Source organism: Pagrus major, chromosome 18 (assembly GCF_040436345.1).
Source record: "Pagrus major chromosome 18, Pma_NU_1.0".
NCBI classification, from domain to species: domain Eukaryota; kingdom Metazoa; phylum Chordata; class Actinopteri; order Spariformes; family Sparidae; genus Pagrus; species Pagrus major.
This window is the reverse complement of record NC_133232.1, coordinates 25,115,168-25,140,764: the sequence shown is the minus strand read 5'-3', so window position 1 is coordinate 25,140,764 and position 25,597 is coordinate 25,115,168. Positions and strand designations below refer to the sequence as shown.

Here is a 25,597-nt window from a genome sequence, read left to right as displayed (position 1 = left end):
TTTGGCTCTCGGTGCTTGTACCACTTTGGTCCCGACTGAAATATGTTCAAAATTACTGTATAGCTTACACTTTATTCTTTAAAATGTTTTAATGTCTTTGATCCTCCGACTTTTCCTCTTGAGCCACCTTGAGATTGACATATGAGGTTTAGATCAATTACCATGAAATTTAAGCAAGACATTCATGGTCCCCTCAGGATGAACTGTTTTATTTTGTTCAATATTTTGGTTAAAATTCCTGCACACCTCATGCCATTCCCATCAGCCTCAGCTGTACTTTTTTGTTTAGTACTAAGAACATTTTAGTATGCTAAAACAACTGAAGTAAGTCTCATTTCCACCAAGCAGTCCGGTTCAGTTCATTCCAGTTCATTAACGATTGCTTTTCCATTGTCAAAAGATGTGGATGGCACCAAAACAACTGTTCAGTTTGTTACCCTTCTGTTGAGGTGCCTAGGACACTGATCCGATACTAAAAGGTGCAGTTAAAACACTGCAGACCACTAATCGGTCAGTCCAAACAACCAGAGCGGTCTCGTCCTCTGCACTCTCTCTGCACAGGATTTCACAAACTCCTGTTTTTCAATAGTCTTCTCTCAGGCAAAGCCAGTTTCCTTGTAATAAACAACATGTGTATGCTGTGTGTAGAGATTGTGTGGTCGAGCAAGAGAGAGTGAGCAGCAGAAAAGATGATGAATGCGAGCAGAGCGGAGGAAAAATGGTCATCAATTTGTGTATGCTGTCAGTCTGGCGGTAATGTACAGTACAGGTCACAGTGTGTCAGTTAATAAATGCAGCAGCTTCTCAAGAATTAAGACCAGTCTCCCCTGTTGATTTCCAACTGCTGGAAAAGTGAAAGCAGTTATCCTGAAGCCAGCCATGAACAACCCCACCTACATTTAAGGGTACTGTCCGCAGTGGAAACACAGAGCAGATGTGGCATTCAGGTAGTTACCACAGGTTATGTAGGGTTCAAAGGGTATTATACTGAAAGTACGTTGGTGAAAACGCAGCATTTATGTGAGTTTAGACAGAATGCAAAGGGTATTTTAGAGGTTCAATACAAAGTTAAAGGAAAAACGCCATCAGACATGAATTTGCTGTGAGCGGTGTTGACAGAATTGACAGTGTTTCAACTTCGCACATAACCCAAAGCTTTATGTATTCAGTTGTTAAATGTACAGAGCCCAGAAGTTAAACAAGAAAGACTAAGTGAGAATAAGAGGTGGTGACTTCTGTCAAATGCTGTGCCGTTCACACACAATCCCACTGTCACAATCGGTGCATCCATCGTAGCTATCCTACAGCTAGTGTCTGTACAGTCGGTACGTTGGCTGGCTCAAAAGTGAGCTGTACTGTCTGTCCGAACACACCTTTAGTCGAAGATATGATCTTGAAGTGATCAGTACACACATTGAAACATGCGAATAGTAGGGTGAGCGTTCTTATGAAAGCCTAGTAATGATTTTGAATTCTGGGTACCCAAACAGACCTGTTAGCCACGATGAAGACCTTACAACCCGGCCTAACTGGCAGCTTGTTTCGGCTGACTTCCTGCTCTTTTCTTTGTGAGGGTGGACGCAGCTTCGGATTCAACCGTTGTTTGTGTCTCTTTGAGAGTGTGCATGTTCCCACCAACCAAGCCAATTTCATGCATAATCTATTTTATTTCCCTCAGTTCTCCATGATGACGGCTAGAATTGTAAACACACTTCAAGCGAAACAGGTTATGTTTAACTTCATGTAGACTGTGACGATTAGCAACTTCCACTTGAAATTAATGTCTTCTTGTTTGCGCATGTTGGCCTTAAATGCATCTTTGCTCCATTGCTTTGAAGTTGTCTTCAAAGACTGTTTGATTATTTGCTTTCATGGCGTTCCTTTAAAAATGCTTTGCTGCCAGCAACAGCTTCACAAAACATCCTCTTTCAGGGCTTTTCACAATAAAGTGTGCGTGTGCACGTGCTGCTGTGTGCATAATGGTTGTGTGGCAGTGATGAATATTCAGTTAGTAAACGATAGTCAATAGCCTCCCTCTCTCCAGATATTTTTCTCCCCCGTAAGCCAATGTGGTTTCTTCCCTGACATTCAAGCTGAAGCAGCCTGTTTATCTTCTCCATTCCTCAGTTACATCCACAATAATATGATTTGCCCATGTTTTCAATAATTAATTTTATGGATGGTGAATCCGTTCTATCACTGCATCCTCCCTGAGGCCCTCTCTGCGCTTTCATCCCTCCATCATTCCTCTCTGTCATCCCTCGCTCCACTGCCTCTCGTAGGCCAAACAGTCGGACCCGGAGGATCGTTCACAAAGCAGAGCCAGAATCAGATTTTATCTCCTCCTGATCTGTTTGTCTTTCTGTTCGCTCTCTCTCCATCTCTTGTTTCTCTCAGTCGCCCCCTGGTAAAAGACACGAAACACCTTTTTAATTAGTTTATCAAAGCCCGAAAGTGATGCTCATTTTTCTAATAACAGCTGAGAATTCGTCCTTTGGGAATGGTTGTTGAAGCACTTGTTTATTTAATTTCAAACTTGTTTATTTGCTATTAGAAACAGTAGCTTGGGAGAGAAAACAATGGAGAGCAATGGAGTACGGTGTCGATAAAGGAGCATACACACCCTTACTCACAGATTACAAAAACACCCCTGTTGACCTATGTCCGGCTCAGCAGCAATTAATTCGAGGTCACCCTCTACTCTTTGACAGGGCTTGTTGGCGATGTGGCCTCTTCTATTGGACTCTGACTATCTTTATTATCCAATCACTGCACTCCATTCTGGCCTCTGTCCAGTATTAGAGGACACAGGGAGAGTATTTTATCTTGCCCCTCTTCTCTCAAGCTACTTTTTCCTGTCTCCTAAGGAACATTAAGGGTAACAAAGGGGCAGGAAAATTCTTGAGGAGACAAAAAGTGGATGAGCAGGGCAATTTGCTGTCAACTTTAATTGTAATAAAATTTTACAGCTTCCAGCACAATGTGCTTTTTCTGCCAGGAATCTACTTGGAAGCGTTGCAGCAATTAAATCGCTGGAAGATGTGTTGAGGGTTGGATCATCCAGTAACTTTTTAAAGGATGACTTAGTTTTTTATGCACACTGTGGACAATAAACGGCAGCACTTGACTCAATAAATGACGGTGCAATGATACAGCAACACTGACAAACTAATGCAGTTAACAGTGATTCAGTTACTGTAGACTGTTCTACATTTCCCCTGTGAAGGCATGGATCAAAACCATGACCTTGCGAGGAGTTGCAAAGTGTTGCACATTGAAATTTTACAGTATCCCATTGAGAGTATCTATTTTAACAAAGGATGCTATCAAGCACCAAATGTGATTTAATGACTGCCTGCCATGACTACAATTATTTCAAATAATTACTTGTTTTTGTGGGGCGCTGGCGTCCATGTCTTTCGAACTTTCAGTCTTGACTGCAGCTTTCCTCAGCAGTCAATGGGTTGTTGGATATGCAGTCAAAAATATATAATAAAAAACTACACCTGGGTTGTTTGTGACTGTGGTTGGTGTGTATAAATCAATTAATATGTCATGATGAAGAATTTTCATTCCAAAATTTAAAATCCAGTGCTAACACCAATAAAATGACTGATTCCTCAGAAAAGAAACCATTTCTATTGTTGAATGTCATTAAAAAAAAGCAGATCTGCATATTTTCATTGGACTTCAGTAGGGTCGGGAATTTCACCACCTCACTATTTGATTTTAATCCGATTAGGAGGGCTATGATGCGATTATAAAATGATTATCGATGCATCTTGATGCAAAGTATGTGTATTTGACGACCTGACAATGAGACTCAAAAATCAACTATCTTTTTCAGAATCGCTTTAAAAACTTTTCCTACGTAGTGTTTTGCTTTAATTGTCCAACTTAATGCAGACCTACTGGCTTGCCAATCCTGCTGACTTTATAAAGTTGCCTAAAAACCAGACCTCATGTTTTGGATGTTTTCACCCCTGCATCCAGTGTTCATCAATCTCTCTCACTCTCTCTGTGTCCCTGCAGAACATGTGCGAATGTCAGTAGATGGGTGGGGTAGAGCGAGGGCAGATTGTTCACTGGTTAAACGATTGTGGATGGCGTTGCTCTCTCAGACGGATAAATAAAAAAATAAAAGTAGAAAATGCAAAAATTGGTCGCCAAATATACTTCAGCGAACGTTAATGTACCTAGATGGCCAAACAAAGTAAAGTTTATGTGCGGGGAAACACTTCTTAAAACACTGTGCATTTGTAAACACAATGCACGTTTACATCTGTTACACTTCACCATCCAATTGATTCAGCCGTGAGGAAGATACAGCCCAGTCTTATAAAATTGTTAGAGGGGATCATAATGTCAAGACTTGGGTTTTGAATTTCCAATTATTGACTTTTCTGCATCCAGACATAATCTCCCCTCTAATCTACACAGAAATACTAAGCTGAATAAGAATGTGGCGCTTAATTTTCTAATGCCACCGTATGCCCCTCGCTCTCCTCTGCATGGCTGTGTTTGCCCTGTGGCTCCCTGTGGGCTCTGAGCTGTGGATTTGAAGGGAGGGAGGTGATGGAAGTCAATATATGAACATACTTCATCTACAGATGAAAATGGACTCACAATGTGCACAAGAGAGCACTGTAACTGTGGTAACAGCGAGGGCAGAATGGCGTTACTCATAGGGGAACAAAGCTTTGATTGCTGGGAAATCTGTGCGACGGTGAGGAGAGCTGGTGAATACAAGGAACATATAATCCACATATCCCTTTACATGTGCACAGAGGGCTAATGGATCCCTCATAGAAAGATACGTACACACATCATTTTCACATGAGCTTGATGAAGATAACTTTGATCTTCATGTTCAGTCAGATGAAGCTTTTTTTTAAGATACAGCAAGTTTTGATTTCAGCAGGGAATATATTTTCTTTTATGTACTTGCTGTGCTCGCTGTGCATGAGCTACCAACCAAGAGGCATATTGATCCTCCCCCCCCCCCCAGTATATAAAAGCAGATCTGACCAGATGGTAGCTCTGTTGATGCTGGGCTGACAGCAACAGCAGCGCTTTCAAAGTAACACAGCAGTGAAATGTATAGCAGCAACGAGGAGTCCAGATTTTGAAGTCAGATTGTAAACAGATTGTAGGCTTTATGTTGCTAGGGTTAATATTAATGTTCAATTAAAAAAAAGTGATTACAGCTGAAGATACTGCATATAGATATACACATGGGATCACTTTTACATCACTGTTTGTACAAATGAAGCAATTTAAAGCAACAAGATGTAACTGCCTTGAGAGAGATAGTTGATTGTTGAGTCCAGATCATCAAATACTGACACTTCGAGTTGGCGTCCAACCCAAACCGTCGAGTTTGACAACCTTGGGATAAGACTCAATAATCAACTATCTCTCTCCAGGAAGTAACATTGTGTTGCTTCAAACAACTATGTTAGAGGTGTTTGATTTGTCGTTTTGTTTCAAGTGCGAATAAATCAGCTCATTGAGGACGACAGAATTAGTGGCTGCAGAGTTGTGATTTCAATTGTTCACGATTTTAAGTCCTGTCAAGGTGGCACAAAGAGCAGGCCACGACACTGCAGCTGACCAGTAACATCCAGTCATATTCATGCACTATCACTCTGTTATCACTGTTAACGCTGCTTGCTGCCACAGTGCCCCTCACCACCCCACCCTCCTCCTAATGGCTCATTTACGCTGTGAAGACCAAAGCTGACAACCGTGAGAGAAACATGATGAAATCATAGGTCGTCAATCAAAAGCTGTGGTCCTGCAGCACCCTTTGAGAAAAGTCTACCAGTGGCCAATTTAGAGCCCTGGCAACCAAAGACCAAAGGCTGCATCAAAAACATCTGTCAGTGTCTGAAATTTAAAAAATCCCAAGATGTGTCAAGTCTCTGCTCGCAGCAGATACCAATCTATTAGAGTTAGACAGATCTAATATTAAACCCATTTGTGATGTGCAATTAACTCATAAGAGTCTCTAGTGTTGAGTTTTTGGTATTGTTAAATTAAGACCTAATGTTAATGTGGGATAAATTCTCCAAGCCAAATACTCATTGCTGCTCAGACTCTTTGAGAGCTTCATTAAAGAGTATTTCCCACCAAATGTAACTATGTTACCATTTGCAATAACTGGTTTGATTGAAATAAACAGGCACAGGGTTGGTTTGTAATGTATTAGGCTACATGTAATTGGGATTACATAATCAGATCACAAAACTAAAATCATCCTAGATTAGATTTGAAAACATGTGCAATTAGATTATAGTTTCATTGTCAAGGATTTCTTGATACTATTTTTTTACCAACATCGTTAAAATATGGCAATTTTAAAAGGATGAATCTTCCTGATAACCAATGCTCTTTTAACTGGAGGTTTCCAAGACAAGTGATCCACTTTGCGTTACAAGAGCAAAGTCCTCCATTTGGCCTTTGAATAAAAAAACAGCCACATCAAAAAGAAACAGCATCCTATATGTTGTAGATTATACTCAGTACACCTTTAGTTTGTGCCAGTGCTGTGTATTTATTCACATTGAAAATTATTTGAAATGTTTATAGAGAAATAAGATTTGTGGAGCTCAGATTTGTGTGGCTGCATCCAATTTTTTAGCATACAATATTTTGAAGTAATCCAATGGATCATAAATAACCGTGCAATTTGTATTCAATATCTCACAGTATTTGAAAGTAATCGGACCAAAAACTGCACATTCATTTAAAGTTTTGACACCACAAAATAATGTTTTTATCCAAACAAATCTTTGAAAATGACAACAAGCACTAAACTATGTCAGTTTCCAGCTTGGAGAACAGTAAATGTACCCAACCTAAAGGGTAACTCCACCGATTATAAGCATTAAAGTGCATTTACAGATATTGGGGAGTATGACAACATATGTGAAAAAAGTAGTATAAAGCCTTTTGTGTCTCCAGAGGAAGCTGCATGTAATCTGATTAATTGTCTCCAGTGATGTCACTCATTGGCTAAATGCACTGTGGGTAACGTAGGTGCCAGGTTTTGAAAAGCAGTCCACTGGTCTAGCTTTGCACTCCTATAAAACCACTGGACTCATTAGCAACTGTTTCAAAACAATACAGCAGAACGAGAGATATATTTTAATCCACACTCCATTTCAAAACCTTTCTTTTCAAAAACCTGGTGCCTACATTACCCACAACGCTGCTTAGCCACTGAGAGACATCAATGGAGGCAATTTATCAGATTAAATGCAGCTTCCTCTGGAGCCGCAGAAAGCTTTATGTCACTTTTTTCATATACTGTATGTAGCAGTACTCCCCAAGACCTGTAAACACACTTCAGTGTGTATAATTAGTAGAGTTAACCGATACATTCAAACTGAGGATATTTGTGTTCATTTGTTAATGATCAGTTGTTGTCTTGTGCCCTCACCACCCCCAGCAACAGCTCCGCCAACTCCTCCATCTGTCTCACGCCTACAGACTGGTAACCCAGCACCCATGGGTCATCAGTCAGCCTTACATATGGCCGAGGACAATGGCTGGACAAATGAGTTGTAATGTCTGTGAGCAAAACTCTTGCTCTTGCTCGGAAACCATAATTATAACATTATACATTATAATTCTCCCCGTCTTTCCCTCCCTTATCAGCTACCTGTTTCAAAGCACTGCATCTTCACAGCTCCTCCATGAAGCAGTGTCTGATCAGGAATCATAATACTTTCATTTCAATTCACGCACACACATGCAGGCACGAATCATGTACATGTATTCATTTTGCAGCGTCTTATCAGCAGCAGACAAACTTGTTCATTTGCATAAATCAATAACATTTTCAAGGTAAAAAGGTGGTTAAGAGTGTGAAAAGGAGTTTTTACTTGGCACTTTGGAATGAATGGAGGCATGTCAAGTTTTATTGCTCACGCACATTGACTTATTCATACACGCGGATGAGAATAAAGTCACACTTAAGATTAGAAAGAAGAGAGGGGGATAAAAGGAGACGAGAGACTCGTATTGAGGAAAGTGAAAGAGAGGTGGCGAGAGTGTGCTGCAGTGCTCCTGCATTACAATTGATTGGCTGGTTTAACCGCCAGTGCTGCTCACTCAAGCTTTAAATAGATGGATAAGACTCTCTTTCACCCTACACTCTTCCATTCGCTTCTCCTCCCTGCCTCCATCCACCTCTTCATCTCTTTCCTTTCCTTACCTTTCCTTTCCTTTCCTTTCCTTTCCTTTCCTTTCCTTTCATCTCCTCTCCTCTCCCCTGCTCTTCTCTTCTCTTCTCTCCTCTCCTCTCTTCTCTTCTCCTCTCCTCCTTTATATGCCATAAATATTCAAATCATGTCAGCTTAAAACGATTTCACATTCACAGCATTATTGTCCCTCCAAATTAACTTTTTTTTTTTTTGCTGTTTATGAAAAAGTTTTATCAGTGTAATCATCTATATGTGACGCTCTGTGTATCAGTGCGTGTACAGTATGTGGATAAACTTGCTCATTCGCATGTGTGTGTCTGATTTCCAATTTGTCTGAGAGTGGAGGTCACGCACTAATCCTAAATTGCCCTCCAATCCTCTGTTAACCAGATACGAGCCTCCTTTTTTCCATCCGATCCTTCCTCTCTCTCGCCCTCTCCCTTCATCTTTCATTTCCTCGCAGTGATAAAGTCATTTTGCAGCGAAGTGAAATAAGATGGGTTTCCTCCAGCACTGATAGATGGAGGTGAGGACAGGCCCAAATAAGCAGGCGATGGAAACACACAGCAGAGCAGACAGCTATCAGGAGGAAGGTTGACATATCGTCGCTCTGCATTCTGGGGAATATCAGAGGGCATGCAGGCTGGTTAATGTGTTTTTGTATCTGTGTATGTGTTTTACAGATTGTAAGGAAACGAGTGTGTTGCTCAGTTATGACAGATGTGTGCAGCGTACTATGAATCTCTTCCCTTGAGACTATCTAAGCTTCACCATCTTTATTGTGTGTGTTCCTTCTTATACCTCAATGATAAAGAAAGCTCTCCCATATCCTCTAACAGCTCCAGATATGTTCAGAGTTATGTTAAAAAATGATATGTGTTTATTTATTCCTATAGATGGTTGTTGAGATTGCAGCGTTACTGAGACAAGAAAACCACCGGCCTTCGTGTGTGACTCTCTGGCTGATTTAACGCTGATAAACACACATGTAAACAGCAGCGCAGTGTGCGATCAGGTCAGAAACTAGTTGATGTTCTCAGCAGATGCCAGCTGTGGCTCAAACACAACCCATTAGGCCTCTAATGGAGACAAGGCCACTCTCATTTTTATGATGTTAGCAGCCACATGCTAATGACTTGTACATAACGCTTTGATCTATACACTCTGTGTTCAGTCTTAATTAACTTGGGATTTGAAATCATTTTTACTCAGTTATCCATGGTGATTGCATGTGGTCTCTGTCTGTGGTTTAAAGCGACTTTGTTTTTGATCTCATTTTATCTGCTTTTTTATTTTTTGTTGCTTTTGTTCTTTGTTAGGCCTTTTATCTTTCTTTAATACATATCCAGTACAGCTTTTGTGATTGAAAGGCTCACCATGACCACCACTTCACTGCCTGATGTTGACATGTCTCTCACTTCACTTGAACTAATGAGAGTAACTGGTTCAGGAACAGGGCCGCACTTCAACCAGACCTCTAATCGCCTGTGAAGCCTACTTCTACCTGGTTAACCCTTCCTGTCCTGTTTGTCTCAATTTTTCTCAACAACAGACCACGCTTTGTTCTTTATTGCACCGTTGCAGCAACCTAAAAAGTTGGACAAGATTAACCTTGAAGTTAATGCAAAGATTAGGGTAATCAACAACTTTTTAGCCTACAGTTTCTAGGTTTCTAACAGGTGACGCCCCCCATGCAAGCCAATGAGAACACGCATCAGGCGCACAGGACTGTGTGAACGTGAGGCACTGCTTGCAGGTGAAATATGAATAAAGTTATTTGGAAGTCTCCTACAACATCCGCTTAACTTTCCAACAGAACTTCTGGCTCTCTGTGGTTTACTTACCTCAGCCTTTTAAGCACCTCCACTCAAACCCATGAGATCTCTCCAAGTCTAGATTGATCTCAGGCTTCCATTATTCCATCTGCAAGGGCCAAGAATCCCGTTCGCCATAGGCATAGCTTGAAAGCCGGCTTCAAATCTCTCCTCATCCACCACCTCCCTCATGCACAGTACCCAACAATGCACTCTTCCCCTCAGCCATCTTTATATCCACAATCTGAACCAAGCTTTAGAGACAGTGGCCCGTCTCCAGTGCACTCCTAAAGGGAAGGACAGTCTCTTCAACTACATCGACAATCTCTCTGTCTCAGCCTACGTCACCACTGCTCACCTCAAGACCCACTGTTTTTTACCCAAACAGAGAAGAATGGCCACATTGCTGGTTTCACACACATTTTAACCAAGTCCCCCTCCACATTTCTGCCATATTATCAGCCATTCCTTCCACATTGGTGCAGCTTGCACAGCAGCCAGACTGGGCATCTAAGATAAAGCTGAGATCTACAGTGTAAATGGATGTAAATGGACAATTTCTTCAGTTCACGTTCATCACTCCATTCATCCATCCTTAACATCCAACGCTTCCTCTTTTTTTTTTTAGAACCGTTAAACTCACATTGTACTGGTGTCGGCCTTGCTAGTGAGAAAGCTCGTCTCTCCCTTTTACTGCCACTGTGTCTTTTTCACCTCCTCCGCCTCTTGTTTTTCCTCTTTACCTCTGTCTGTAAAATAAAAGTGGGTTTGTGCTGTTAGCCTTGTGTGAAATGACACAATGCTCAGAGTCAATGAGCTGCTTTGATCTTTTGTCACCCTGGACTACAGCCAGCTGTGCCTGGCTGCCACGGCTATAATGTCACTGAGGAGATTGATTTGGAGGAAGATGGGGTCGACGCTCGGAGAGAATAGTCCTCATTAAGCAGCTCACACTGCGGAAAACTCAACGTTTACTTCATACCTTTTACCATTCTTCTTCTCCATCTTTCTCTCCAACTCATTATTTTTCTGCCTGCTTCAGTTAGTAGAACGTACGAATCTGCCAGGTGAAAAACCAAAAGAACAGCTTGATGTTTTGCTGCATCAACTTTCAAATTCAGCAATACAGTATGCTGATTCTTCTGCTATGCGTGTTGCCACTTACTTATTTTGTGCTGCTCAGAGATTAAGTTTAACCCTGACATCTCTCCCTGTAGGTCCGGATGCTACCAAGGACCCCTGTCTGAAGGTTCGCTGCCCTCCTCACAAGGTGTGTGTCAGCCATGACTACCAAACAGCCATCTGCACCAATCGGAAGCAGCCAACTCACAGGTGAGAATCAGTCATCTGACATTTTACTCACCCCTGGTTTTGTTAACATTGACTTTACTGAGAGGGCAGCTGCGGCTCAGCATGTAGAGCAGCCCACATGGTTATTGCTTGGATCCATAGCTCTTCCTGTCCACATGTCGAAGAGTTCTCGGGCAAACACTGAACCCCAAAGCACTTGATGATCGGGCCAGCTTCTTGTATGGTAGCTTGCTGCCATCGATGTGTGTGAGTGTGTGTTTGTGTGTGTGTGTGTGTGTGTGTGAAAGCCAAATTGTAAAGCCTTTTGGGGAAAAGTGATATATGAAGGCAGCCGTTTACCATTTTGCTTTCTTATTGTTTTGGGTCTCCCAGATCCCACCGCTGTTTGTGTGTAATTAATGTCAATGAATCAACTGATTTTATAACTTCAAATATTTTCTTTTTGTATTACACTGGCCTCATTAAAACCCAATAGGTAGAAGAGTATTGAAGTAGTAACTCTTCTATTTGACACAAACGGCACTGTTGAAAAAGTGAGCAAATATAGAACTAGAATGGCCCCTTTAATTCAATCAAGCCTGATCCAATATCCTATTTGTTACCATATATCATCTGAGAGAAGACTAAGCTCCATGCAAACTTATGTAAATCCACTAAATCCAGATTTTATTATGTTCTTCATAAAGATCCAAGCATTATTCCCAGAGAAATTAACAAAAAAGTTGAGAAACGCCCAATCTCGCAATGTTGAAGAAAGTCGGAAAAACCTGATCCGTCCCTTTTCTGGATCTGCACCAAATGTTAATGTGGTCTATTCTTGTACCAACCAACAGAAGCATAACCTCCATGGCATAGGTAAATAAACTGTGTTGTATGCATGTGATCTCTTTTAGACCGCTAATGAAATAAAACTCCAGCTACATAAAGTCAGCACTGAGTGAGAAGTACTGTCAGCACCAACCACAGATATAGCAAAAACTGCATGATCCAATGTATTTAACTATATTTCACCACTGAAGTCTCTGAGAACACAAACAGCAGTAATCCTAGATGTTCTGTAGCAAACAGAAACATGTCATCGCTTTAATATCATGTTCATAAGCAATTATCATATCAATTGGAAAAGAAGTCATGAAGCATCAAGACAATGAAATCATAAAGCATGTTTTTTTAGCTGTTAAAGAGGGCCCCAAACACAACATAAGCATTGATTCAGGTTAAGTGTTAGAACAACGAATGAGTTGTTGCTGCTTTAACACAAGACAAGAATATGGAATTATTATCAAGTTGGAGTCAACTCCTGTAACTCAAAGTAACTATGCAAAGTTGATTTCAGTACCTTAAAGACTCTCAGGACACGTTAGATAAATCACACCCAGCAGAAACATGCAACAAAATTGTATTCTGTGTTTAAGAATGCAATCTGCTTCAGTGACAGACACATATTCTCAACGCCAAGTCTTTTCAATGAAACTATCTTTTTGCTCTTTGGACTCTGTCAGCATCCAATTTGTTTGTGTTGTCAACCTTGTTACGTTGCCAATTTGAAGGTTTTTCAATTTTTCAGTTCAAGAAGCATTTCCCCCCAAAAGACATCTGAATGTTTTTTTGTCTGTCTTGGGTTTAATTGATTTCCTCAAGTCATTAGTTTCCAAGATACTTGGTTTTAACACTTTTCTTTGTATTGCATTAATTTCACGTCCTATTTGTTGCTTAATTTGTCAAACTATTCACCTGAAATTTGTATTTCCCGAACAGCGTCACTCCCTGAAGCTTTGGACCATGATATTATTTGATCTACAAGTTAAATTAGTTGCAGTAATTAGCATAACACTGATTCAGGGTCCTCTCAGAGGGCAAATCTAAACTTTGTTGCTCTCAAGACAAAAAAGTTAAAGCAGCTACAAAGAACTCCTCTTTTGTTGATTCTGGCGGTCCCTGTGGACAAAAGCAGTATGAGCAGCACCGCCTCCTGCGCAAAGATCTCTATCTGCATTTGTTTTGGAAGCAAGTGAAGGAAACACAACATTTATTTCATACTATCCTTTTCTTTTAACACAGCTGTTTGCATGAGGTAATGTATCTTTATGTGGCTATGTGAGATACATACATGTAATATGAGAATGATGTTATTCACTGCTATAACAAAATAGCCTTTTTAACGATGCCCTGTACACACTCTTGTATCACTGTTGTGTTTCCTAAAATCCACAAACTATTTGATTTTGTCAGCACACTAACGTCTCAGGCAAAATGTTTACCTCCTCTTCTTGAAACTGATGCAAGTGGTTTTATACTTCTTGACTTCCCTTATTGGGCGATTATGTTTTGGCTTCAGGCTTGTACATCTACATTAGCAGCAAGCTATAATACATAAACAACATTATGGAGGCTTGCAGTGTTAATTTGTGAACACCTCTTTCCTGCTGCGAGGGGGTTGCAATGCTGTCAATTCAGAGCCTTTCCAGATTAGTGCAACATGGAGGCTCTCAGCAGGGGTGAAGCACAGTGGTATATGAAGGAGAGAGTGCGAGAGAGAGAGAGATCAGTTTCTTGTTTCTGTTCAAGATTAATATATCTAAAGATCATCTGTCCACTCTTCTCTCTGTAGCTGTCTCTCTCACTAAATGTTTGTCATCCATGCACTAATTTCCCAAGCCAAGTAACCCCCTGCCCTTCAAATCACACTAATAACTTCAGCACATACTTCACTGCATTTATGCAAAGAGTACTTGATAGGAGAGGAAGAGAAGTACAGGATTGGGGAGATGAAGGGAAACGTCTCAAACATCAACCTGCAAGTTTAATCGTTACCTTAATCTCACTTTATCTGGCAGCACTGTTTTATTTATCAGTGCAGTGAGCATATCTAATCTGCCGTGACAATGATTGTGGCTCTGTCGGAAAGTGTGACACTTTTAAAGAACAAAGGAAGCGGCTGACACGCTGCCTGGGATTTGAGTCTTGTATTTTACCAGAGTGTAGATCTCTACCAAGGGACTGAACAGTGAACTCTTGCTTAATGTGATGTTCGAAACTGTTTGACTTTAGCCTTATACAAAGCTTTAAGGCTAATTCAGGGCCTGGTTTGCCAGAGATATTTTAAACTGGTCTGTGGTGTTGCGTCAGTCTTAATTTTGCTCTTAAATTAGCCTAATGCAAGTAATACAGTTTCATAAAAATAAAGCCTGATCCTTAATTATTAGTATTTTTTTCATAATCAAGTCAATCAATTAAGGGATATTTGCACCCTAGTACCATTTTGCATCATAAGACGATAGGCATTTGTATGGAAGCTCATTTCAGCCAGTTCAAGATTAAAAAAAGATGAAAACTAAGCTTAATGAAAAAAAATCCCATAAATGTAAAATATTCCACTGATAATTTATAATCATGACTTAAATGTAATCATTATGAGATAAAAAGTCATAATTATTGGTTTAAAAAAAGTCAACATTCATCTAAAAATGATGATTTACCATGGGAACTTTATTTTTCATCAAGGCTAAGTTTTCATCAATTTATCTTCTTTAACTGGCAGAAATGGGCTTCCATATGTTTGCTTTTGGCCCACGGCCCACCATTAAATTTCAATTTTGGCCCTCTAAGGGAAAAGGTTTGGGCTGTTTTAGAGCACAGATGTGAAAGACGTATGGCTGTCCACCTCTTCACTTCAGTAGTTGATGTTCACTTTGCATCATTTATTGTTGTCCAGAATGTTTCTCTGTAAAGAGTATGACTGGCTCTAATTGCATCTCTGCTTGATGGATCAGAAGGCAGCAGTGGTTTCATTGAGAGCACTTAGATAGAAAATTGCTGCAAGATTCGGATCAAACTTAATTACACCCGTTATGGAAAAGGCCTCTGCGGACCAATCAGGATTCACTCTGCTTCAGCTGACCCTGACAACCACAAACACTTTTCTGCTGTGTAGAAAACTGATTCTGCTAGTTTGGATAATAATCCTGCCTGAATAGTTATTACAGCTCTTCAATTTTCTCTCATACATAAATTTATGAGAGTAATGTGAGAAAAGCTATATATAGTTTAGAGAGGAGTTGGTTTCAAGAGCTGTAGATATCATTGTATGTTTTGTGTTTTCATGTATGTGCAAGAGACTTCGTTTCACTGAGTAATTTCCAAATTTTGATGAATGAATCTCTGAAATTAATCAGATTTAACATTTTCACTGAATTTCCAAGTTGTTGATCCAACTTCAGGGGCCTTTCACTTGAATTTTCCAAATTGGGAACCCATTTTTCCGACTATTCTGACACCACATGAATGCACTTTACATACTGTCTCCCCTTCATTCCGTCTCTCTTAGTGTGAAACCCAGGAAAGGCAGTGCAGGCCACAAGCACCGGCTTGAAGCGGGCGCCCATGGGAAATGCAGGCTCTGCTCGGCACTCCAGACAAGTCCTGTGTGTGGATCTGATGGACACACCTACTCCTCCAAGGTGAGATTTCCCTTTTGCTTTTATCTCTCTTTAAGTTTCACGTTTGTTTTCCTCTGTCTTTCAATACTTTACTCTTACTTAAAGTGCTTAGTTTTCATTATTTATCAAAAATTCTGTTTGTTTTCATCCATAAAAGCGATGACAGGATTGCTTCAAGGCATACAACAGCACTTGAAGAGCTGAGTTGTATAATTTATGGTGTAAATATTTGAATTCTTTTTCTTGATAGCTAATATTTAAATTATACTCTTCGGTCTCCTTTTCGCTCATCTGCTTCCCCGTCTTTCTTCTGCCTCCTCTTCTCTTCCTGCTGTCCCATTTTTAATATCTATATATTGACTCCTGTCTTCCTCCACTGTGATGATTTCAGCACTACTTTTCTCCATCTTTTAAAGAAATGGCTGAGATCAGGGTCATCTATCAGAGGTATATCCAGCAGCTAAAAATCATCCCTGAATGATTTGGGGAAATGATCTCCAAAATCCACCTTCTCATCTGACTCCAGCAACATTTCCAGCCACTGACCTCTGCGCATAATCTCATTTTCAGATTGATTAAATTACATAAACTAACAATGACATGTCATGATAGAGGAGATAAGAGAGGCAATGTCTAACCTTTATGATTACTCAAGAAGGAAATCAGCAGATGGAGGCCAGACCGTCGAGTTTAAATCATGTGGCTGAAAAAGACATAAAGGAGTGAAGCACTGGTCTGTGTCTGGTCTGTCCTTGGTCTAACAGACTGTGAATGCTTATTGACATCCACATTTATATTTGTATTATTTTGTGGTTGCCAGAGGTGAAGCAGTATCAAATACACAGGTGCTTCGTACAAATGTACAACGTAAGACGTTTCTTCAGTATCTTGCACAGCTGAAATCAAAGTGTTTGTGAGACAAATACTGGCAAAGTTGAGTGAGGTATGTGCTTTCAGGACACTGTTGTGACCAGCTCAGTGTTATTTTTTCATTGCAGCGTTACAGTCAGGGACATTCTTTAAACATCCAGGGGACAGAATCATTAAAAGCAAACATCAGAGTTCATCCGCGGTCATGTTTTCCTGTTGTCTGTCCGCACATCAGGCGTGATTTTCAGCTCAGCCCTGCAGGAACCGAATGGACTTCCAGACATTTTGCGATCATGCTGCTTTCACTTCAGGGTTAAGCCTCCAACACAGAGGTATGAAACAGCCGGAGATTGGGAGCTCTCACTCTTCGTGTATGAGTAAGTAAGGACATAGGCTTTCCTAATGGCCTACCTGCCTGAAGCTGTGCTGAGGAGGAGAAGCGTTGAAGGAGTAACAAGAGCAGGAACAAAGGAGAAGGGAGGCCTGGGAAGTCCCTCTGCTCTCTGTGGTAATTTAGTTGGAGGGGTTCAGTTAGTTGGTGGAGTGATGGGTCCCTGTGGCACAACTTAAACTCTGCTCACCAGTGAGCTGCTGGTCTCAAGCTTATTCATGTTTTATTATTACATTACATGCCTCCCTCATCGTAACCACACACACACACACATCCTCTCACACACACACTCAATATCCTATTAAGAGGACAGTGCTCTCATCTCCTGAGAGGCTTCAGCCCACTAAGTTAAGTCCATTACTTTCCCCCTCTTAAATCATCCTCTCCTCTCCTCTCCTCTCCTCTCCTCTCCTCTCCTCTCCTCTCCTCTCCTCTCCTCTCCTCTCCTCTCCTCTCCTCTCCTCGCCTCGCCTCGCCTCGCCTCCCCTCTATTTTTACTCCACCAAGTCAGGTGTTAAAACACTGTTTCATCAAAACCACATTAACCCCTGGAGAGAGACAAACATAAAGATTCATGGGGCCTCTCAGTGTGCTGACAGTGACTGGGGGAGGTCATCCATTTTCTGGGCTTTCTCTCTCACTCCCTCTCACTCTCTTCTCCCTCTCACCTCCTCCCTCCTCAGACAGCTAATTCAATATGTTGAGAACAGGACAGAGCGCTGTTCCTTTGTCAACAAATTTCATTAAGCAACATTAGCAGCGCTATCAGAGAGGTGACAGGGAGGAAAAGACGGATTTAAATGAGAACATGGGAAATGAAAGTGGCTGGCAGGAGAAGGCTAAGCCTGTGTATGGCATGATATGTGTATAGGTGTTTATGCACAGTCATGGTCTCACCCTGACAAAGCATTGCCATCATCTCGCAAACAGAATTTACATAACTCATTTCAGTTTTCATTATTCCTCTTGGAAGGATCTTGTAATTGGATTTTTTTCCCCAAACTAGTCCAAACAATTTCTTACCCCTCACTTACCTGAAATGAGATTTATAGTGTTAAATTACATTCTGATGTAGTCCAACTTGCTTTATGCATTGCATTAGGGTTGTACTGCCGTGTATAATAGAATGTCACTGGGCATCTCTGTGTCTAATGGTGTCTACATGGCTGCCTAATGGATGCATCTGTTCATCGAAGATCAATGACTAATCCTGTCTCAGCAAATCTTTCCCTTAATCAGCTCAACAAAGAAAGTTTCATATTCAAAGTTTTTGTTGTATTGACATACTGAGAGCAAAGTTATAACTTACATCCTGTAGAATTCATTACTCTTTCTCTGTAGGAGGGGTAAAGAGGTGGTCCAGTTAAGCGTCACACTTCCATAAAGAAAAGCAGATTTGAAAAAAAAAAAAAAAAGTCAAAATCAGTGCTGAAAATCCCAAAAAAAGCCTGACTTTTAGATTCAATTATGGCCAACTTCCAAAAAAATGGACACTACACTTCCCATAATGCAACCTCCTGACTAGGCCTCCAATGACTTGTCCATGTCTTCTAAACTCCACATGTATTTGTAGTCTTCAGAAAGGTAGTCGTGTTCACTGTCTTGTAGTTTTCAACAAAGGAAAAATGGCAATATTTTGACCTGGAGTTCCTGGTGGGTTGAAACATTTTTTCACTCCAATAAAGTTTTATGTGTACTGTGTTTGTACACTGTAAAATTAAACTAAAATTACAAAGTAAAGTAGACTATTTAATTTAAGTTGTAAGAGCTAAAAAGTTTTAACAACTTAAAATTATTAGTCTACTTTACTTGGTAATTTTGAGATAATAGATAAAGTCCCTCTGCCAGATTTTACAGTGTAGTCTCCAAGGCCAAGCTAGCCAAGCCGAGACTTAAGATAACTTAAGTCTCGCCTAGTCACACCTATTTCCACAACGCTGTGCCAGAATTGAAAAGAGATCTGACTGCACCCATTATCATTCTGCTTTTGGAGGAAAAATAATCGTATCTCGTTTGCATTTCTTTAAACCATCCACATTTGTCTTGGGCCGCTCAGTTCCCAGGATGCAACAACAGTGCCCCTGCAAACTAGTGACGGGGGGAACATTTACACATGGGGAGGCGAGCCTTAGCATTTCTATGCCTAAATCCATGCAAAAAAAAAGGTAACAGCTGCTAGCTTGTTTATATTCAAAGCGATCAGTTTAAAGTTTTAAAGAGTTTGAAAACTCTAACAAGCAGAAAGCAAAAGGAGAGGAGAATGACAGCTAAAATAGTTGGCCAATGCCAGGCTTATACCCACAGTCTACATCCGTCGAGTCGTACTAAGCTAACCCTGATGTCATCATCGGGGTTGTTTTTCTGGAGACCAACAGCAGAAAATATACAACTGTTTTGACATGCTGAGTACGCCCCATGACAAGTATACTGATCTAAAGTCAGTCTGTGAAATCAATGCTCCATTACCTATGTTTCTTTGTGTTTTTTTACAGTGTAAGTTGGAGTTTCAGAGCTGCCTCTCTGGGAAGACGATCTCACTAAAATGTGATGGGCTGTGTCCCTGTTTGCCTGGTCAGGAGCTCAGCAAACCACCACATAAGACTGAAAAGGCCGGTGAGTACGGCAGCTCTTTCTTCACGCAAATAAACTGATTAGTAGCTTTCTGTTTGGGTAACTGCTAGCTATTTCACTCTGACAACACTCACAACATCTTTGGATTTAGGTGAGATTTCTTGTTGTTTGGGGTTTTACATCATTAGTAATCGTCAAAAGTTTTTTTTCTGACAATATGTATGGCTGTATGCATGGATGTATGCATGTGGATGCTTGGATGGGTAGATAGAGGTAGAATAGCTACACAAAGGAATGAATGCGCAGACAGAGAAAAGGTTATCTGTATTTTAGCCATTTTCAGGTTCAGGTGGATGCCTCACAAACACACTGTTATGACTACACACACACACACATACACACACACAAAAACACTTCACAGGTAATCCCTCAAATTCTCCGGTGATTCACCGTGTTTCCATTCCTTTCCTGTCACCTCTCCCCTTACTCATGTTATTTTCTTCCCCTCCCATCACCCCCTTCCCCTGTCCTCCGCACTCCCACCAGTTTTCTGACAGCTACAGGGAGCAGTGACGGAGTGAGTGTGTGTGTCTTATTGTTTGTCATGAAAATGGGATTTCAGTAGATGGATGGAGAGATTCTGGAGGAGAAATGCAATCTAAAGGAAAGCAGCGTAGGAAAGGATGGATTGTTATCGTTAGAGACTTCCTCTCTCCCAGATGGGGGAGTAGCGGGATGGTTTTACTTTGTTTGTGTGTGTGTGTGTGTGTGTGTGTGTGTGTGTGTGTGTGTGTGTGTGTGTTGAGTCTATCTATCTATCTATCTATCTATCTATCTATCTATCTATCTATCTATCTATCATACACATGTACAGTATACACAAACACACTCATCTTCTGCCCTCTCAGATCTTTTCTAATCACTTGCTGATTAGGAAGCATTTATAAGGATCCCAAGGTTCATCAGGCACAATTAATACAAAAGAAAAGTGTCTGCTAATTAAAGGCAGCTCTGTCTTTATCTCACACTCTCCTCCATTAGTTAATGTCGGAATGATGGAGGGAACAGAGACTGATGGTGTAATGGAGAAGCGTTTAACCAACTTGACTGCTGCCTAATTAATTCCCCTCCATCTTTGCTCAATGGAAACTATAATTATGTGTTTGGTTTGCTGAGAGCTTGGCTCTGAACAGAGTGGATGAGTTAGTATGAAGAGAAGGGAGATCTAGATCTTGCACTGTGTCATCGTGCAGCATGGCTCTCTGAAGTTTCTGCCTTAACTTAGTCTTTCCTCCTGTCCATATTTCTTATTGAACCCTCTCTCTCTCCTTCTCTCTCTCTGGCTGTATCTTCCTCTGATGAATGTGACTGTACTTTCCAGCACAGCCTGTCCTCAGACCATCAGTGAGATAGCAAGTCCAAATGTTTGTGCACATTCAGGGATGAGTGAAGTGTGTTTGTCGTCTCCCAGCCCGATAGCATCTCTCATTAGATCTGCACCACAAAATGGTAAACAGATGTATGTGGCAGTAGGTGAGAAAAACGCTGTGTGTCAGATTGTGTTCCTATGGTTACAGTCAAAAAATTGCAGAAGTTCGGTGTGTGCAATCACTCCTCTATCACAGGTTCAAACTGGGTCTGGATATTCATACCAGACGGGTAAACACCTGTGTCATTTTTACAGTAAACAGGGTTGCTGTGTGATCAACACCACCACAGTGGATCTTTGTAATGTTGTTTACAACATGCTGTGAACAAAATGTGAATGTATCTTTAGAGATGGGCCAATTTAACTACATATCCTGAACAAAAAAAAATAGACTTAATGTATACCTTGTGGTTAGGTTGTCACTGACATTGCTATAATCATTTCATAGCACAATTGTGAATACTGGTAAATACACATTTATAATGCATACATAGTTAAATAAAAAAGGGTGATTTCAAGTTGTACATAAAAGTTTTCGACATATTTAAAAAACATATTGGTTTGGTTTTGAAAGATTCCAGTCACATCATGAAATGTCACCATGATCTAGCACGATCAAGATGATGACATTTTTGTAAAAGTTTTACAAAACAGGAGAGCTGGATTTTAAAAAAAAACAACATAATAAGTAAAAAATAATTAAATGAAAAGTTTGTGTGTGTGTGTGTGTGTGTGTGTGTGTGTGTGTGTGTGTGTGTGTGTGTGTGTGTGTGTGTGTGTGTGTGCGCGCGCGTGCAAGCTCATCTGTGTGGAGGGCAGATGAGGTAAATGTCAGGGTGAGTTGACATCAGGAGAAATAAAGTTGGACAGGCAGAACTAAACTAATTAAAGTGGCAGGGACTTAGACTTTTTAAGTCAAGCAGCAGTAATCATATGGAGGTTTTGTTTGACATCCATACTGTATATGGCATGCTCTTATGTCCTTGCAGCTGTCTTAATGGCTTTGCTGAGGCCAATGAGCTCACACAGCTTAGATGTTTTTTTTTATCTATAGCACATTATCTCTTGTACTCATTTCATTCTGTTTATCTGAGCGTCTGTGACAGTCAAACGAGGTCAGTCTATTTAGGTGACTTTAATTATTTAGCGCGTTCATATCAGTGGCATCACAGTCTAAAGATATTACAGTAATTTAGGCACAAGTGATAAAAAACTGATTATTTTTTTCTAAAACTAAATCATCTGCCAGTGATGTCACAGCAGGTTAAAGTTAGAGAATAGAGTGAAACCTATCTCGGAGACAGACCGAACACGGATCTGGTTGAATTTAGGGGTACGTCTTCAGATTGAAAAAAGCTGATACTGTTACAAGAATTGAAGACGAAGGAGAGGAGGCGGTGGAAGAAGAATTCTTCCAAAGGCAAACAGCAGGGTCAAGGTTCATTTAACATCACCATCATTCTACACCACAGGGTTGTACATTGAAATGTAAGCTGTAGTCACTTGATGCTACTCAGGAATGAAACCTATTTTCTTGATGGAGTGTTGAGTTTAGAAGTCTCACAGCTGGATGTGGCTGGGGTGGGTGTTGTCTTTAATATCGTTTGGGTTCTATGCAGACATCTCACTTCATTCATATTACTGATGCTCTGTTGATGGGTGCCAATGGTGATCTGGGAGGTTTTAATCACCCGCTGTAGAGCCTTCCTGTCCTGGGCCATACACGAACCACGCCAGTTTGTGATGTGTGGGGGATGTGCCTCCTGTTTTCTCAACAATCAGCTCCTCAGTTTTGCTGACGTTGAGCAGTAGATTGTTCTCTGTGCGCCTCTCTGCAAGATTGTTGAGATCCTCTCAAACTCTCATTGTTGTTGAAGATGATGGTGTCGTCCACATATAGACATAGATAGTTCTCTTCATGTCTGGTAATGTAGTCATGGGTGTACAGTTAGAGACAGAAAGGGGCCGAGCACACAGCCCTGGGGGACTCCAGTGTTGAGCACGAATGTGAAGGAGGTGTGACTGCCAATCCGTACTGTCTGGGGTCTGCTTGTGAGGAAGTCCTATATCGTTGCAGGGTGTGGTACTCGAGCCCAGAGTGTTTACAGTCAATTTCATGGGTGAGATTATATTGAATGCTGAGCTAAAATCAACAAAACGCACTCTGATGTAGGTGTTCTTCTTGTCAAGCTGTCTGTATTCCCACTCTCTCTCTCACTCACTCCCTCGATTTCGAGTGATAGTTGGAGATGGTACATTAAGTGTTCGCTGCAGTATACCGGAGAATATTATTTTTTATATGACAAGGCTGAGTGGAAGGCTTCAAATATCATACTTTTGAGTACCTTCGCCTTAACCACACTAATAACCCTTATTCTTCGGTGTCAACGGTTGTGTGTTGGGAACATATCCCTTTCCGTCAGTCACTCTCTCCCATCTCGCCCGTCTCTTCTTGCTCATTTTTTTTTGTCTCAAGCCTCCAATCATTCAGTGTTGGGTTAAAGTTCCCACCATACATTTTTCTGCTGTTTTTATCCATTACACAAAGGACTGCGAGAGATGCATCCTTTAATATTACAAACAGAGTTGAACCCTCTCCTTTTCCTTTTTGACTTTGAGTCAAATTGGCACAAATGGATGCTGCAAAGTCTTCACAGTAAACTACAAAGACACAAGCAGAAACTGTTTTGAAATGAGAGGAATTAGAAAAACTGTCAAAGATTAGGCCATAATTACAGGTTAATTGTAAATGTTAATTGCAAAATTTTGTGTAATCTTTATTTTAATGACTAATTAAGATCTTTCACAATGATCTCGTAAACCCGATTTGCTCAGAAAATCCATTGCTGCTGTTTGTCAGCAAAGGTTAACACATTGACACAGAGACACTGAGATTTAATTTGATCTGTCATCCACCCCTGAGGCAGCACTGTTCTGACGTCTAACATCATCTCTCTCTCATTTAAAACAATTGCTCGAGCAGACACAAAGCGATCCTGCTGGTGATCTATGTAAAATCCTGTTCTGGTTATGGTCAATAAGATTTTTTGTACCAATAATAGTTAATTTTCTTTTAGCTACGGTTGAACAAAGACATTGACAAAACAAAGAGAACTGTAAGAGGCTGAATGGGCTAAATCCCCTCGCTAAATTAAATTTTTGCTGGCAATTCGGTCTCACAGCTCCACAGAGAGCACGCAGGAGGACAGATTGTGTTGTCCTCTCTTCTGCCTCCACACTTCCTATCCTCTCCTAACACATGCCAATTGCTCAGGGATTTTTCCAGGGTGCTTACCAGCGTGGAGAGAGAGCCTATGGAACATTTTTAGCATGTCCTATTGAGACTGTCCACGTTGGTCATTTGTTCAAACACTTAAAACCAGCTGTGTCTATGGTCTCCTGACTAGCTGCCTCATGTGGCCAGGACAGTTTTACGGTGATGCAAAACCTCCTAGGGACGGTGTGAGATGGATGTCTGGGCACACAATTTTGGCACTAGAGACTAGTGTTTGCATCACTTCTCTCACCAACAGTCTATGTTTATTTAACTACATTCACATCTTATATTTCACACTAACAACGGTTCACACCAAAGTCTGAGATATGATGAATTTATGTCTACAGTGTCTCCCACTTGATAAAAATAATTACATAGGGTGTCAACAAACCTGTGATAAAATAGCTGCAAAGCTCCATCGCAAGCAGTTCCATCTAAACAGGTATATGCAATATTAAATAGTAAGTAATTAGGGATCATGGGAGATTTCTCTGAGTTTGAACATTGTTGGAAACATTTTGGATAATGTAAGTTTACAACTCAACAAAATAGAGAACAAAGGTCTAGCTTTTTTTAGACATTTTATTATGAAATGTCACATATCGTTGCATGGCACTTCAAGTCACACCACTGGATATTTTGAAGGACACCTGGGAACATTTCCAGCCATTTTTCTGGCAAGTGAAACCGGTTATTTTTCATGGAAAGTTGGACCATCTCCATTTGTGATCATGGTGAGTAAAACAAGTATATTAAGCCAAAACATGGTTTTATTCTGGCAACTGGGTTGCGTGGACTTTGGTGTCCTCACTTAATAGGCGTTTTTGACATGTCACAGCAGGAAGAGCACAGATGTAAATTATTAAATTAATGACGAATGAATTCCATTTAACTGCCTCAGTTTCTTGGTTCTGATATTGTCCATGCTGACAATTTAATGGAACAAAGCCATGTTAGTGTTATTTGACACAACTGTGTTTTTTCCATATGACAGTCAAAATGTCTGCTGTAAGACGGATGACATTTCTTTTGGTTTTGGTTGGGGGACTGTCAGTTGTCAGTCATATCAACTCCCTAATCAACACAAAGCTTAACATTCATGCTCAGCCTGAGCGTAAACCTCATTCAAAAATTTAACAAAATCTATCTCCCATCAGCAAACGATTAAAGAAGCAAGTAGTAGTCTCACTTTTAAGGTTAAAAACTCTTTCTGGCTCTCTCTTTGTACTCGTCTCACTTCTGTCTCTAGCTGTCTCCCTGTCCGTGCAGACAGTGTATGACTGAT

The 25,597-nt window shown here is 40.7% G+C and overlaps 1 protein-coding gene across 1 annotated transcript in view; it reads left to right on the top strand.

Annotated features, from left to right (window-relative positions):
• Positions 1 to 25,597, top strand: part of spock1 (SPARC (osteonectin), cwcv and kazal like domains proteoglycan 1) — a 118,737-nt gene that overhangs the window by 79,170 nt on the left and 13,970 nt on the right. Inside the window, exons 5-7 of the mRNA XM_073487147.1 lie at positions 11,242 to 11,356; positions 15,663 to 15,795; positions 19,528 to 19,648. Of these exons, the coding sequence (XP_073343248.1) occupies positions 11,242 to 11,356; positions 15,663 to 15,795; positions 19,528 to 19,648 (369 nt within the window). The remainder of the gene's footprint in view (positions 1 to 11,241; positions 11,357 to 15,662; positions 15,796 to 19,527; positions 19,649 to 25,597) is intronic.